Consider the following 16,763-nt stretch of genomic DNA (forward strand, 5'->3'; position numbering starts at 1 on the left):
CTTCCAGGCTGAGTTCAAGCCCTATGACCCACAAAAAAAGAGAGAGAGAGAGAGAAAGTAAACTCACTATGAATAAACAGGAAGCAAAGTCACACAATCCTTTACACTGGCCTTAAGTGCTAACCTTTCAGTTCAGTTAGGTGGATGCTAAGAAGGCTTCTAGGTAACTGGCTGAGAAGGACTAGGTCTATGAGTGAGCACTGAAATTCTCTTTTCTGGTAAAAATTTTCATCTTCCCTCAAATTGGGAAAAGTATACCTTTGTATCATCTTTTGTTCTACTTTTAAAAATCATCATTAGGGGCTGGGAGTTTGGCTTAGTGGTAAAGAATTGCCTAGTATGCACAAAGACCTGGTTAGATTCCATGGTACCACATACATAGGAAAAAAAAAAAAGCCAGAAGTGGTGCTGTGGCAGATGTGGTAGAGCTCTAGCCTTGAGAAAGCCCAAGGATAATGCTCAGGCCCTGAGTTCAAGCCCAGGACTGGCCAAAAAAAAAAAAAAAAATCATCATTAGGTGAACCAGGTTTGGTGTAGATGACTAGGGCTAGGGAATATATCTCAATCAGTCAAGTACACATAGCATGCATAGGCTCTGAGTTTAATTCCCAAGATCATTTTTTTTTTTAAGTTCAATCAAGACTCATTGTATTCATACACTGACTTAACAAAAGGTCATACCTTTGTACAACTACCTAAAGATAATAAAAAATATTTTTAAAAATAGTTTAAACTCAACTTGGGCTATATAGTATTCTAGATCCTGCCTCAACCTTCTTTCCAATGCCCTTCAAAATATCATCAATACCATCACCACCACCACCAAGAACACACCTTTTAATTTTTCAATGCTTTGTACCACTTCATTCAGTGCCTCCAAAAGGGCCAGATCCTCCAGCGGACTCCCTTCTTTGAGGCTATGCTTCTTTCGCTCTGCTTTACGACGATTCTTAGATGATCTCCTGTCAAATTATAGAGAAATTTAAAAGGAGGGTTCCTGTGTAATGAACAGACTAAAATGTACTTGTTGGCCAACCCATGCTGGCAAACGAGAGTCCATAAGTTGCATTTATATTTAGGGGGAATTATAATGAAGTATGATATAACATGTATGATATAACAGGGAGACAGTCTAAGTCTTACAGCAAGAAATTAGAAAGGAAAACCCTAAAGACTAAAAGTTGAGGTTTTGATTGAAATAGAGTGACATGAAGTTAGAACTGATAATATCTAGGAACAATGAAAAACAACTGAAATCCCATAAGAAAACAGTAAATAAATTTAAAGGAAAGGCTAATAGCCTAGGTATTCTGGGACAGTCTTTGCACTACCTCCTGGAGATCTAGAAGAACATCTTCCCCATCAATGTATTGTCCTAGTTAGTTCAAATGCAACGCATGTGCTTCCACTTCCTCCATTTGCCCAGGGGAAGTTCAATGTGCTGACTGGATGGATACATACGCTGATATCCTGGAGTTACTATGGGAGTATTTGCCACTCATCTCACTGCCACTCACAACACTGCTGGTTTCAGAGAAGAGGTCTGACTCTTGACCATGATGCACCTCATCATCTAGAACAGAACCAGATGTGGATGAAGACATTCCCTGCTAAGGTGGGCTGACTGCTAGTATACAGTCAGTCACACATACTGAAAGATCAATGAAAGTTACAAAGTTGATCTCAAAGTAAGAATAAATACAGTTATTATCATGCTAAGCCAGTGGATAACCAATCTTTTTCTTTTCCTGTTCTACTTGAGGGGAGGGGGGAGACATGAGGAAATTCATTTTGTGAAACTCAGAAGTAGTCAGTGCTCTGGTTTAATAGGGAGCAGGTAGGTATATATGGAAAAACACTATATATACTTGGTCCCAACTTCAAGCTCTTCTCCAACATACAAACAAGACAAACATAGTCCCTCAGGGATCTCCACTTTGTCATGGTTCAGAAATAAAACTGTAGGAGGAACACTGTGCTGATTTGAACAGACCATCCCCCTCAAGCAGACATACTGACACTTAATCCTTAAATCAAGTGGTAAGACCTGGGACCTTTAAATGATGCTGAGATCAAGAGGACTGATGTTTTCCTTAGAGGAGTGGGTTCTGACTCCTGTAGAATCACACTGCTTGCAGCACTTGCTGGGCTGTTTGAAGCAAGCCTGATCTCTCCCCTTATCCTTTTATATATGTGTTTCTGCATGCATCCATCTGCTTTTCTATCATGAGGCACTCACTAAAAGCACATGCTTTTAGATGTCCTGAACCATGTGTCAAAACAAACATCTTCTGTTTACAAATTAGCAGTCTCAGATATTGGTACAGCAACAAATATCACCAGTGTAAGTATCTCTAGGTGTCACACAGGCACTCACCCACATTCCCTTGTTGCATCTGTTCTTTGAGCTCTCGAACCACTAGTAAGCGCTTTTTATGATGAGTAAATGCAGATGTCTGAGAGTCCAGAAACACCATGTAATTTTTCTGGGCTAGAGACACAGAATGGAAAATAATTTGCATGTTATATTTAAGCAAAAATAACGAGGAAGAGACAGTGAAAATTCAACAAAAAGAAAGAGGTAATTAAATCGTCCAAACAAGACTTTTTCTCCCCCTTAATCAACATTACTAAACTGGAGATGGAGAATGCATTGGTTGCAGAATTCAGCAATATCATCCAAGAACACTTTCTATCACTAAATTTGCAGAATCACCAGAAGGGGGACTTGGTATCTAACCCAAGAAAAGATAAGTCAAAAAGAGTATGATTAAGTTTACAAATAAGAGTGCAACAAAAGCAGTTAACAAACAAAGTTACTAAACATTTCTTTCTAAACCTTCCACTGAAATGCCACAGGTATGGAATACATATCTTTTAATGATTTCTGGAAATTACTGTCCAATAGAAAAAGGAGAGAAAAATTATCAGAATATATTAAAAACTCAAAATGGTACTATCCAGGGACATAGTTTATGCATAAGTATTAGGTGAGTACAGATGAATTCATAGCATGTTTTTCGGTTCTCATTAGTGATGAAAATCTAAGAACTGGCTAAAAGATTATTACAAAGGCAGGAATACATTCCGTACCAAATTAGTGATAACTAAAACAAACAGTGCAAAAAGTACCCCAGGGAAAGAGGCAAGGGAAACAGCAAGGTAACAATACACTTTATTTACAAAGATATTTTTCAAGCTTACATAGGAGTTGTCACAGTCCAATAAACATGAGTATACCTAGATTCACTATTAATTATCTGCCACATTTTTTATTCCCTTTCTCTGTGCACATGGGTAATATGTATATGTCTGCACATGCGCATACACACACACACGCATATAACACACATTGTTATTTTTATGGAATCCTTTGAAATTAAATTTTAAATATAATCTTTCATTCCTACTTTAGCACTTAGCTCTTTAGTAATGTAAGAATGTTATCTTGGGTGGGGTGGGGGGAGGGAAATGGGGACCAAGACATGTGAAAGGGTATCAATGTATGGGAATTAATGCACCATCTATCTGGCAAATATCATGTAACCCTTCTATTAATTACAATAAAAAATATATGAAAAAAAGATAGAAAAAAAAAAGAATCTTAGCCATAATACAATTACCAGATGGAGAAAACGTGTGTGTGTGTGTGTATATACACACACACACACACACACACATGTTGCCTATATTCAAGATTACCAGCTATTCTCAGATATTAAACACAGTATTTCTTTTTCCTCCACACTATACAACCCACCTCAGTGCTAGCAGTCTACTGGTACAAAGTCCTCTAGGGCTAGAATTTGATTTTGGATTAGAGTTTGCTCTGGTTAGGGACATTGGAGGGACCCAAGGAGACAACCAAACCCATTTATCATGTATATTTTTTTTGGGGGGGGGAGGGACAAAGTCAATCATGGAACTTGATCTTAGGGCCTGAATGTTGTCTGTAGCACTCTACCACTTTGAGCCACAGCTCCACTAACAACCAAGATGAAGATTCTTAATGTAGGTTTCTAACACTGAGATCTCTTATACCTCGTAAAAAGGTTCAACATATATATATATATATAATGTATGTGTGTGTATATGTGTGTATGTATGTATGCATATATATATTTTTTTAATTTTTTTTTTTTTTTGCCAGTCCTGGGATTTGACCACAGGGCCTGAGCACCGTCCTTGGGTGGTCTCAAAACTAGCACTCTACTACTTGAGCCACCAGACCACTTCCGGCTTTTACTATGTATGTGGTACCAAGGACCCTGGTCTTTGTGCATGCTAGGCAAGCACTCTACCACCAGGCCAAACTCCTGACCCTCGGCATATTTCCTAAAGTTATGACTGAGTGTACATAGTATATTAAAAGTGAAATAACATATAATGCCTTCCCATCATTCTCCTCCCCTTCTCAGAGTCATATTACCTAAAATGTAAGCCTCACCTTCTAAAATGGAAGGCTTTATGTTGGTTTCTATAATATCCAGTCTATTATACTTGTATACCTAAAAAGGAAAAATACAAGTTACTCTTAGTTATGAAGGAGTTAAGATACTTAGAAAAACATGGGTCCCGCATTCAGCAATGTTCAAAGTATTTTCCTGAGAATCCAAGTCTCCTATTGAGTAGCCAAAGAATTTCTACTTACTTCAGCATTAAAACAAGAAAATAATAACAAAAAAGGCAAACTACGCTTAGGGTTGGCAGACATGGCCGCCCTGCAGTACCAAGTCCCCCCGTCTTGCAGTAGACTGTCTCATAAATACTTGTCCGGGTCTGGCCCACGAGTCTCTGATCCTGGATGTGGCCTGTGGCACAGGCCTGGGTCTTCCTCCAGCTGCATGAAGTGGATGGCAGAAGCTTAGCCTCTACACCCTGGGCCTTGAGGCTCTGCCCAGCCCTGAAGGTGGACTGGTGGGCCTGATCACAAGGACCAAGGACCAACCCATCCAATCTTCCCTACAAGGAGGCACTGGAGGCCTCCCTGGACCAGCTGGAGCAGACTAGGGCATAGGAATGCCTGGCAGCCTGGCTGGTGGACCGCTGGGAGCTGGCCACTTCCGAGGGGGAGGTGGCTCCTGGAACCCTGGCCCAGGATGGTTTCATCTCTGGCATCATCTACCTGGACCAGAAGGCCCCACCACCTGCTGGCCTGATCCTCTACCTGACCCATCCCCCAGGTTACCCCACTCCTGGCAAAGGCTCCCCCTGTTGAATGCATCCCCAAAGGATGAGAAAAAAAAAAAAAGTAAAAATAGTACATCACATTGGGAAAAATAATTCCAAACATTATCAAGGTTAAAATTTTTACATGCTTTTAAAAAAAACACTGCCTTTCACTAGATTGGAATCTCAGCCATTTCTCCTTAATTTTATACACTGAGATGTCATGCAATTCCAACTGATAATGTCTCTTTGCTCTCATCCTCTGGTGAGAGCAATATAGAAATTTTAAAAACATCTTACCAGTCTCAGGGCTTCTTCCCAAGAAGCTCCTTCTAAAAGCAAGAGCACAGCTTCTTCATAATCCTGACAAGGAACAGCAAGGAAAACAGCAAGTGAATGGGGCAAGCATATCACATTATCTGTAACATAATTGTAACACAGAGCTACCTCCATCTCCCCGGCCAGACTTATCCCTTATAGTCACAGATTTTAGCATCCCATGCCAGGCAGGCTCAATATATTCAGACTATCCATCTCCATAAATATTGAAGCAAAGGACAAAGGAGGAATGGTATCTTCTGGAAATGAATAACAGAAGGTAGGTATGATCCTTTTACAGCCTTGGACAGCAAAATCATCAGTCACATAAGAGATGTCTGTTTCTGCAATGTCATCACCACGCTTGAGTCAGCATGTTTAGGTGAGATCCATAATTGTACATGAGACCATGCTGAAAAAAAGTAATGGACTACAACAGTAGTTCCCCCCCACCCCGTCAGTCATAGGACTTGAACTCAGGGCCTGGGTGCTGTCCCTAAGTCCTAGCTCAAGGCTAGTGCTCTACCACATTGAGACACAGCACCACTTCCACTTTTCTGGTGGTTAATTGGGCATAAGAGTCTCATGGACTTTTGTACCTAGGACTGGCTTTGAACAAGATCCTCAGATCTTGAGTAGATAGGATTACAGGTATAAGCACAACAGTAGTTCTCGCTCTCTCTGTATTTTTTCACTTTTTTCCCCCGTCTTCTTTTTATGGATCTTCTTTGAAGAAGTTCTGTGTTCATTTTGTGTGTGTGGGAGGGGTCATGGAGCTTGAACTCTGGGCCTGGGTGTTGTCCTTGAGCTGAAGAGCTACCATCCTACCCCCCTGAGCCTCAGCTCTACTTCCTATTTTTCTAGTGGTTAATTGGAGATAAGAGTCTCATGGACTTTTTAGTGCTAAGTCTGGCTTTGTACCAGGATCCTCAGATCTCAGCCTCCTCAGTAGCTAGGATTATGAGTGAGAGTATCGCGCTTGGCTATGTGTTCATTTTTAAATGACTAATTTTTGCAGTTAAAACAATTGTTCAAATAATCTGTGTTTTAAACCCTTACCAGATACATTTGTATCAGATTTGCAAATTTTTTCTATTCTATTGGTTTTTTGCATTTTTTTTTTTGGTGGTACTAGGGCATTGAACAGTTGCTAGGAAGGCACTCACCACTTGACTCCTCAGTCCTTTTAGTCTTCACTAGTTTTTTTGGATAGGGTCTTCTGCCCTAGATCTGACCTACATATGCTTCCCACATAGCTACGATGATATGCGTATGTCACAATATTGATTGATTGGGATAAGTACTACATTTATGCCTTTACTCTACTGGAATCATGATCTTCTAGCTCTCAAACTCCAGCTTAGCTGATAAGGCAGGTTGTCAATGCTCACACCTGTAATCTTAGCTACTCAGGAGGCTGAGATCTGAGGATTAAGGTTCAAAGCCAGCCAGGGCACAAAGGGACCTGAGACACTTATCTCCATCTAACCTCCAGGGAAGTGAGACTTGGGTCAAGGGTAGGATTGTAGCCTTGAGCTGGGACAGCACCCAGGCCTAGCTCAATCCCCATGACGCACCAAAAAAAAAAAAAAAAAAAGATGGGATCCCATTTTTATGCTCTCACTGTGGCAAACTGCACACAAGTTTCTCCCAACTCTGGCTGCCAAAATAACTAAGTCATGGGATAAAGTTACCCAGCTTTCTTATCTTCTTGATAAAATATTTAATTTCTGTGAAGTTCAAAGTTTGGAATTTTTTTTGTTACTTATGTTTTTGATGTTCTTGCCAAATCTAAGGTGATGTGGATTTAACTTTATGTGTTCTCCTAAAACTTCTTTAATTCTAGCATTTAAATTTAGATTGTTGGTTTATTTTCAGTATCAGTAGTTCCTTCTTGCTTATTGAACTAGCATTTGAACTCAGGGCCTACAGCTTGCTAGATAGGCACTCTATCACTGAGACACGTCTTAGTCCTTTGTTCATGCTGCTTCTTTTTAGTATGGTCTTGCTTTCTGTCCAGGAACATTCCTAGGCCAATACATTTTCTGCTGAGGCTGGTTTCAAAATACAATCTTCCTATACTCTGCCTCACAAAAAGGTAGAATTAAAGGAGGAAGCCACTAGTGCCCAGCTTGCCTGCAGTTTTCTTTAAGGTTCAGACAATATCAAATATACATCTAGTTTCTCTTTAAAAAAAAAAAAAGAGAATATGAAAGACATTTTGGGGTCATTTAAAAATGTCTCTGAAAACGGATCATTTAAAGCACGAGCACAACAGCAGATAAGTACTTACAGTAAATCCTAGAACAATTACTAAAATACCGGAGATAGGAGAGGACAGGAGAGCGTACCTGGGCATACTGTTCCAGAACTATGGCTGCTTCGCTGAGCTTCCTCTGCTCTACTAGCTTGCCTGCAAAATAGTAAGTGAACATTTGGTAATTACATTAAGGTTTTCTGTCTTCAGTGTATATCACACTTGGTATGTGATATGTCAGTTTCTATGAGGGAACTAAGTATACATACCATGAAGTCTAATTTTAAATGATAGAATGTAAAGTTAGCACAGGATCTGAAAAATCATGAACGGTCAAAATTAGCTTTTAAGAAAGCTTTCAACGGCAAGCATATGGGCATTAATCCATTGTTTTTCTCTAACAGGAAGAGACCACCAACCACTGATTCTTTGGCTGAGCACTGGATGGAGGTAGCTGGCTTGTGTTTGAAGTTGTATCATTCTTAGCAACGAAGTCACTCTTGGCTAGCTGAGATAAAGAGATACTCAGGAAGTAGTGATGTGGTTCAAGTGGTAGAGTGCTAGCCTTGAGCTAAAGAGCTCAAGGACAGCACCCAGGCCCAGAGTTCAAATACCATGACATTAAAAAAAAAAAAGAGGTACACAAAACCCAGTGTTACTAAGTGGCAGGCAGAGTCCTGTCTCCCATCTCATGTTCACTTTAGGGTATGCTATTAATGAGTAAGAGTAGGCAGATTAACCACTACCATCTAAGCAGTTATCTTTTCTTTCTTCTGTTGGCTTGTGCAAACTGCCTTAAGTTAAATGGGTACAGAAAATAACTGTACTGTATAACAGTGCTCAAAAATCTTTGATCTCTACCCTTCCCTTCCTGCTTTAAGTTAACAAACTGAAACAACTAGGTATGCTCATTCCATCATAAAATATCTACTACCACAAGACATGGGAACTGCAAGCAAAAAGTTATAAAGAGAATAGTAGATATTAGCAAGTTATGATCTAGAAATTTTTCATGATTGCTTTACTTTGGAGACCATGACAATATTTATAAGACTTTAAAAAAAGAATGCTATAATCTGAAAGGCTTTTCCCTTTTCTGAAACTCTTGTTTAATTCTAATTATAAGCCATTAAGAGGGTAAAAATTTAATTCAACCATGGTGCTTAGTGGAACCTGAGCAATTAGCATTGAGGTCATCAAGTGGAGTTATCATAGCTTAGAGTGTTTAGAGAGAGGGTCTCACTATATAGCCAAAGATACATCTGAACTCTTGTTACTTCTTCAGACTCTCAAGTGCCAGGATTATAGGAATGACTGTAATAACATATGCAAACCCCATCTCTAACTAATGTGACAGATGCCCTGTACCTCCAGGACTCTGCCAACAAGGTCGCCACCAGATGATGGCCTTCAACCATGGGCCACAACTATGAGCCAAAATAACCATCTTTTCTTTGTAACTTACATGCTTGGTATTATATCATTATCAACAGAAAAATAACTAGGAGAAAAAGATGGGATAATCTTCCCAATCATTCGTTTTATTTCCAGTATAGCTGAGAACCAGAATCCTACTTTTATCTATTCACAGGTGTCTTTCACCCTTTTCCTCTAATCTAAGACGTCAGACTCTGAGAGTGGCCTCACCTCTGGTTCAAGGCCCTTGACCCTGAATTGCTAAATTATCTTTGCTTTCAAACTGCATTTACATTGAGCTTTTTCTTCCACTCCCTTTCTGACAACTTCTATTATGGTTTCCAACAATCTATTATCTATATCATAATGGCTCCATCTCCAAATTCACCTTTACCTTCTTCTACTCTTAGGTATAGCCCAAAGATGTGAGTTGCCAGGAACAAGGTGAGAGAGATATGGTAGTGTTACCATACTATCAACTTAACAGTAAATGTTTCCCAGCCATCACTTTGGCTTTTCTACCTTCCCAAGATAACCAAGCTGCCCAATGGACTGCAGAATCACTCAATACACCGGTCTTGATCTGACAGAAATAAAATTGCTTTCTTTATAGGTATTCTTATAATACTCAAAATTTACAGTGTTGAATTTACGTTTGTTTGTAACTTTTACCAGTATACAACTGCTTTATTGTATGATGCTCTAAACTGATTTGTGCAATTACCAAACATATGAAACAAGAAGCCAGTAAGCAAACAAAAACCTCTTGGGGAAACAGACAAATAAAGGGTCTGGCTTACCTGCCAGAGTTCTCCCAAGACCAGCCAACCGGTCTTTAGAAAAGTGAAGCTGAACTGCCATGCACAGTGCTTGCTGCCAACTGCCACAAGTCAGAAAGGCAGAGAGAGCCTCTTCATGAGCACCACAGCGGGCAAACACAAGCCCTGCTGGTTCATGCAGGTTCTCCTGTATCAAGTGCTCCCCATATGCAATGCTGATAGCCTGGGATGAGAAGAGATCCAAGGTGGATGAGAAAACAGGACAATTATTTTGTTAAAGCTCTAATCTATGCTACTTTAGTTACTACACTTGAGAATTTCTTGAATTACTTGTAAAAATCCTATGGTTGGTCAGGAAGCTTAATTATTTTGACATTGAAAAGCTTACTGAAATACATCATCTAGCTATTCAACAAGTGATTACTAAGTTCCTACATAGGTACTATCTTAGACAATAGGAATATAGCAATCCAAAAAATAAATCCAGCTAGTGCCAGTGGCTCATTCCTATAATTCTAGATACTCAGGAAGATGAGATCTGAGGACAAAAGTTCAAAGTCAGCCACAGCAGGAAAGTCTGTGAGACTCTTATCTCCAAAGCCTACACTCCAAGGCTCAGTGTCAGACAGAGACACAGAGAAGAACAGAACTTAAGGAGTCCACAGCCTGATGGAGAAAACAAAGCAGCAAATTGATTTGTTTGGTATCTAGTCAGAGGGACTTTCTGGAGAAGACTGGAGATCTTCTATGAATAGGGGGACTAAGGGAAAGATGCTTAGCAGGTTATCCTCATCTATAAATTTTACACAATACTCTATCAGGTTGTTATGAGGATCAAATAATACATTTAGCTTGTAAGAAAAATGCCATTGCCGGGCAAGGTGGTTCACAGCTGTAATCCTACCTACTCAGGAGCTACTCAAGATTCAAAGCCAGCTGGGCACTAAAGTCCGTGAGAATCTTATCACCAGTTAACCACCAGAAAACTGGAAGTGGGGCTATGGCTTAAAGGACAGGGCAGTAGCCTTGAGCTGAAGAGCTTGGGGACAGTGCCCAGGCCCAGAGTTCAAGCCCATGACCAATCAAAAAAAAAAAAAAAAGGAAAGAAAAAAGAAGTGTTAGATACCTAAAAAAAAGTAGATGTGTATGTAAAAATCCCCCAAAACTTGCACCTAAAATGAGCTATACTCTTCATAAAGCATGGGGATCAACTAGAGAGGGCAGGGAAGCATTGGCCCAGGAGGAAGCAGCTGTGGAGCTCTGGATAAGGAATCAAAACAATTCACTTTCTGTCCTGGCCAGTTTTTCCTACTGGATCAGGACTACACTCATGGGCAACAAGTCCAAGAAGACATTAAATACTTTTAGGACAAACCTTGAAAACAAGACCATGCTATTAACCTGGATGCCTACCTCTACCCAACTAATGAAAATCACTTCACCCATCACACACCTTGTACTGCTGCGAGTTCGGTGGATATAACTTCAGAGCTTCTTTATACAGGTTTTTATCTTTTATTAAATTTAGACATTCTGAGAAGTACTCTGGCCCTGCAGAAAGAAGATTCAGGCAAGTATATGCTTAAGATTTTAAAAGCATAATGGACTTCATAGCAATGATCCCAAACAAAATTATCATAAGATCTTTTCCCCTAATGTTTGACAAAAGGACTGTAAGACTGAATTTTTAGCAAGAGCCACTGCAGAGTCTGAGGCAAGAAAAGCAGAATTTGGGACCATGCTTTAATGCTAATACTTCTAGCTTAGCATTTTCTCAGCCTCCTTCATGAGAATTCCCTGGGGATTTGATTAAACTCTTGCTTCAATCTTCCCTCAGTCCAACTGAATTGCATTCAAGTTACTCTGTGTCAGCCCTTATGAAGAATTGCAACTGCTCCAGCATAGGACAGGAGGAACATGGAGTAAAAGAGACCCTAAGTACCATTCCAATGCTCTAGCTCTATTCCACCACTGCCAATTCAAATTGCATCTTCCAGAGCCTGGGCAAGGCTCAGACACCCACTCCAGACAAACTGCAGCTGCACTTACATGTTGGGTGAATTATCAACTAGACTTGACCCAGAGGCACTAAAGTAGCCTTAGCAGTACTCGTTCTCAACTGAAAAAGGATCTGCTCTATGTTCCTAGTTAAAGAGCTACTAGCTCATTAAACATTGCTTGCATTTTGGGACATATGACAAAGTAAAGTGAACATACAACATTGTTCCAAGTTTTCAGGAGTGGAAACTTAAAGTAAGCCTGTCAAAAATAATCTCTTATTGTCTGGGTCAAAGGTGTGAAGCAGTAATATAAACACTAAGCTCACACTTACCACATTTGCTAAGGTGGCCAATGGCTCTTTCGTATCGTTTCAAGTATTTGTCTATAGTGAAGCGCTGGTAATTAGTTTCCATTTTCTTAAGTGTATTAAGAAAAGGAAGATATTCTTTGGGATCCTAGAAAAAAATGGAGATCTTTATTACTTGTGATACTTGTAAGTATGTACAAATATATAACTATACAAAATGTGTATAAATTATAGCAATATATCTAGAGCTATGTAATTTTCAATGCTCATTACATAATACATTCCTTATATATTATGCAGTATATACATTCAAGTTTTGGTAAAAATGATTCTATAGATGTTAGTTGGTAGCTGGAATAAAATAATGACTAATCTTGAAATCTCATAATAGCTTCCACAGACTAATGAAAAAGTGCAGCAACTTAAGAGATATTCCAATAAATGAACCCAAGTTTATCCTAATACAGCAAAGCATTTCTCTTAGTGCTGAATTTATGACATTTCCCAACCTTTACTTACAAACAGCATGTTAAAACAAAGATAGCAATATGCTCAGCTGGACACAAAACTCTGAGGGTCAGCCAACCTAGCATATATTTGGTACTACCATTCCCAACTTTGTACTAGAAGCTATAGTGTTTTACTTTTTGTTGTTGGTTGTGGGGCTTGAACTCAGGGCCTGGGTGCTGTCCATAAAGCAGTTTCACTCAAAGCTAGTGCTCTACCACTTGAGCCACAGCACTTCTGGTGGCTAATTAGAGATAAGAGTCCCACGGACATACCTGCCTGGACTGCTTTGAACTACAATCCTCAGATCTCATCCTCCTGAGTACCTAGGATTACAGGCATGGGCCACTGGTACCTGGCCTCTGTTTGATTTTTTACTTTCTAAAAAAGAGATTCCTCCTATTCTTTTTAGCCTTTTTTTTTTTTTCCCTTTTCCCCAAGAGCTGAGGACCAAACTCAGGGCTTTGCACTCACCAGGCAAGGATTCTTCCACTGAGCTAAAAGAAACCCCAAAACAGTAAATAATTAAATGCTCAAAATAGTTAATCAAGAATATTTGCTATACACTGGGCCCACTGGCTCAAGCCTGTAATCCCAGCTGTTCAGGAGGCTAAGATCTGAGAATCGAGGTTCAAATCCAGCCCAGGCACAAAAGACAGCACAGAGGACTGTGAGACTCTTATCTCCAATTTATCACTAGAAAATGGAAAGTGGGGCTGTGACTTTAGGGGTAGGGCCATAGCCTTGAGCTGAAGATCTCAGGGACAGCACCCAGGCTCAGAGTTCAAGCCCCAAGACCCACCAAAAAACAAAACAAAACAAAACAGAAAAAAACAACCCTGCTAATAACGGAATAAGTACAGGAATGCAACATAACCTTTGACCTGAGGCAATTTAAGAATTCTAGATCGATGCAGACTGGGATGTGTGAGGGCACATAGCCCTGAGTGTAACAGAAGCCATGAGAAATTCTCTGGTCCCTAAAGAAGGAAAGGGTAGCTCACTGGGAAGATGCCATCTGGATGAGTGAAAATTAGCCAGGCAAATGGTGATGGTGGGGGCAGAGGAAGACCTGTGGGTCCACAAGAGCAAATGTCACATTAACTATAAAGGTATATGAAGGTGGTGATGAGTGACAAAAGAGAAACAAAAACACTGCCTTCCCTCTATGGGCAGAGAGAAAAAACATATGCCAGAAGATGAGAACCAAAAGATACACAGTGGCCAAATGATAAAAAGTCTGAAAGTAACATCACAACTTTGAACTTTATTCTAGGGGCAACAGGGAGCTCATGAAGAATTGTTAAGCATGGGAAGGAAGAATTAATTTTCCACATGGAAAAGATCAGTTCTAGCAATAATGAAAAAAGAACTAAACTTGGAACAGACTTGAGATTGGAAACAAAACAAAATAAACAGATGTGTGCTGATCAAGCATTTTGACTACAGTATATGCACCAAGGTGGCAAAAGAGGCCACTGAAAAACAGGACTTTGTGATAAAGAACTGAGAAGAACATGGACTATTTGATATTTCTGTTATAAGAGAATAGGTCCTATGAATGCCTGCAATCTTAGAAACAAGACATAAGTTTCATTTTGTCTCCTCAACCTGTCAATCAACACCCTGATAGAACTAAGAGAGAATGAAGCCTAGGAATGTAGCTCTGGACACTACAGATCTAGCTTCAATTCATACTCATAATAAAACACCAGACAAAATACTGCACATTCAAAAATGGGGGCTGTGATTATATAAACAAGGCCCCCAAATAGTGCAAATGTAACAACTCTACATACCTTCTGTGACTTCTCAGCTACCATGAGAACCAAATCAAAGTCATAGGTTCCAAGAGAATGATTATATAATTCATTCACATCTACCAGAAGCAGCAGATATTTCAAAGCCTCCTCCGCACTTACAGCATCAGGAACTCTTGGAGCATTTTCTGTTGATGTTCAAGAAAATAGAACCATTTGGGGAAAAAAAGAATCCATCCATCTATCAACATAACCAAAAAGACAGTAATACATCTGAGAAAATTGGGCATCAAGCCGGCGAGGTGGCTCATGCCTGTAATCCTAGCTACTCAGGAGGCTAAACCTAAGGATCAAGGGTCAAAGCCAGCTTGGGCACAAAAGGACCTGAAACTCTTATCTCCAATTAACTTTTAGAAAACGGAAGTGGGGCCTGGCTCAAGGGTAGAGTGGTAGCCTTGAGCTGGAGTTCAGGGACAACACCCAGGCCCAGGGGTAAGGCAGTTGCCTTGAGCTGAAGAGCTCTGAGACAGTGCCTAGGCAGAGTTCAAACGCCATGACCACCACCACCAACCAAAAAATGACAAGGTCTCAAACTGGTGACCTAGGCATCGTATATTAACACCACAGTGGTAATGACATGGTAATGATTATCTGGAAAGAGCAGTGACTTTCAGGGCCAATTAAACATCTGTCTGTAGGGTAGATCTCTACCTTGAAGCTCATGCACTTTCTGCAGCACAATTTCCAGCTCTGGGGTGGTCTTCTTTACATGAGATGTGAGTATTGACAGGCAGTACCTGAGGTAACAGGTGAAGAACACCACAATGAAAATAATGAATAAGCTGGACAAGGACAACCATATACTTCTGCTGTTCCAAAGATGCCAATAACAGCCCCATACTTATGGGGATTGATGCTCTCCATGGCTGCTCTCATGGCATCGCAGATGAGGTCAAGTTTTTTTCCGTCCGGATCTCTGGACAGATGAAGATCGCTGGTAACTGGTGGAGGGTACATGGTCTTTGTAACATCTTCTTCTCTAAGAACAGGTATGTACAGGTCAGTAACAACAGATGTCCTCATGATCAAACTACTAATACACAACCAGCAAACTTATGAAATAAGAAGGCCTTGAAAAGATTTAACTAGGACCGGGAGTTTGGCCTAGTGGTTAAAGTGCTTGCCTAGCATGCATGAAGACCCGGGTTCGATTCCTCGGTACCACATACATAGAAAAAAGCTGGAAGTGGTGCTGAGGCTCAAGTGGTAGAGCTCTAGCCTTGAGAAAGTCCAAGGACAGTGCTCAGGCCCTGAGCTCAAGCCCAGGACTGGCAAAAAAAAAAAAAAAAAAAGATTTAACTATTAAAATATAGAGACATGAAACAACCCACAAGACTTGAAAAATGATGTTTGTAGATGTTAGATTCCCATTAAGCTCAAATAGGTACAAATCAAGATGTCCAGAGGAATGTATAAATAGATGGTAGCATATTTATATAAGAATGTACTGCTGAGAGGCCAAGAGTTTGGCCTAGTGGTTGAGTGCTTGCCTAGCATGCACAAGGACCCGGGTTCGATTTCTCAGTACCACATGCATAGAAAAAAAGCCAGAAGTGGTACTGAGGCTCAAGTGGTAGAGCTCTAGCCTTGAGAAAGTCCAAGGACAGTGCTCAGGCCCTGAGCTCAAGCCCAGGACTGGCAAAAAAAAAAAAAAAAAAAAAAAAAAGAATGTACTGCTGGGCAGTAAAATAGAATAAACTAGTGGTACATGCAAAATAAAAAAAATAAAACCCTACAAATTCCTGAAATACTATAGAAATCCATTTATATCAAGTTCTTAAACAGAGAAAACTGACCTATGGTGACCAATTCCTAACAGTAAAGGGACAGACAATAGGACTGCTTGAGGATGTGTGGGAATTCTCCAAGAATAGAATGCTCTCTACCTTGAGAGAGTTTCAGGTTACATGAAATATACATTTGCTATCACGACAGACCAATTTGATTAAAAAGCAAAACTAGCCATACATAAAGAATATACTCTAGTTATTGTTATGGAAGGTGACATACTGGGACATGGAATGCTATCTACAAGTTATGTTGATATTTTATCTAAACCAAGATAAATGAAGAACGGACAGATTGTAGACAGTGGAAAAAGTATATAAAGTACATATAAGAAAACATACACTTGAGAATCTCAGTGACACTATAGGAAAATTCTCTCACCTTTTCCATATCTAAAATGT

At 39.9% G+C, this 16,763-nt stretch overlaps 1 protein-coding gene across 2 annotated transcripts in view; it reads right to left on the reverse strand.

Annotated features, from left to right (window-relative positions):
* Elp1 (elongator acetyltransferase complex subunit 1) overlaps positions 1 to 16,763 on the reverse strand; it is a 52,800-nt gene that overhangs the window by 7,056 nt on the left and 28,981 nt on the right. Inside the window, exons 23-34 of one of the 2 annotated variants that reach the window (XM_090330391.1) lie at positions 15,416 to 15,553; positions 15,226 to 15,311; positions 14,554 to 14,702; positions 12,272 to 12,395; positions 11,393 to 11,490; positions 9,961 to 10,162; positions 7,839 to 7,900; positions 5,470 to 5,532; positions 4,448 to 4,508; positions 2,378 to 2,491; positions 1,462 to 1,573; positions 835 to 962 (exon numbers count right to left, since the gene is read on the reverse strand). In XM_090330391.1, coding sequence (XP_090186517.1) covers positions 835 to 962; positions 1,462 to 1,573; positions 2,378 to 2,491; positions 4,448 to 4,508; positions 5,470 to 5,532; positions 7,839 to 7,900; positions 9,961 to 10,162; positions 11,393 to 11,490; positions 12,272 to 12,395; positions 14,554 to 14,702; positions 15,226 to 15,311; positions 15,416 to 15,553 — 1,337 coding nt within the window. Of the gene's footprint in view, positions 1 to 834; positions 963 to 1,461; positions 1,574 to 2,172; positions 2,492 to 4,447; positions 4,509 to 5,469; positions 5,533 to 7,838; positions 7,901 to 9,960; positions 10,163 to 11,392; positions 11,491 to 12,271; positions 12,396 to 14,553; positions 14,703 to 15,225; positions 15,312 to 15,415; positions 15,554 to 16,763 lie in introns of those variants that run through there. The other variant, XM_090330390.1, reaches the window with a different exon arrangement.

Source organism: Megascapheus bottae, chromosome 3 (assembly GCF_031878675.1).
Source record: "Megascapheus bottae isolate mThoBot1 chromosome 3, mThoBot2.hap1, whole genome shotgun sequence".
Lineage (NCBI taxonomy): Eukaryota > Metazoa > Chordata > Mammalia > Rodentia > Geomyidae > Megascapheus > Megascapheus bottae.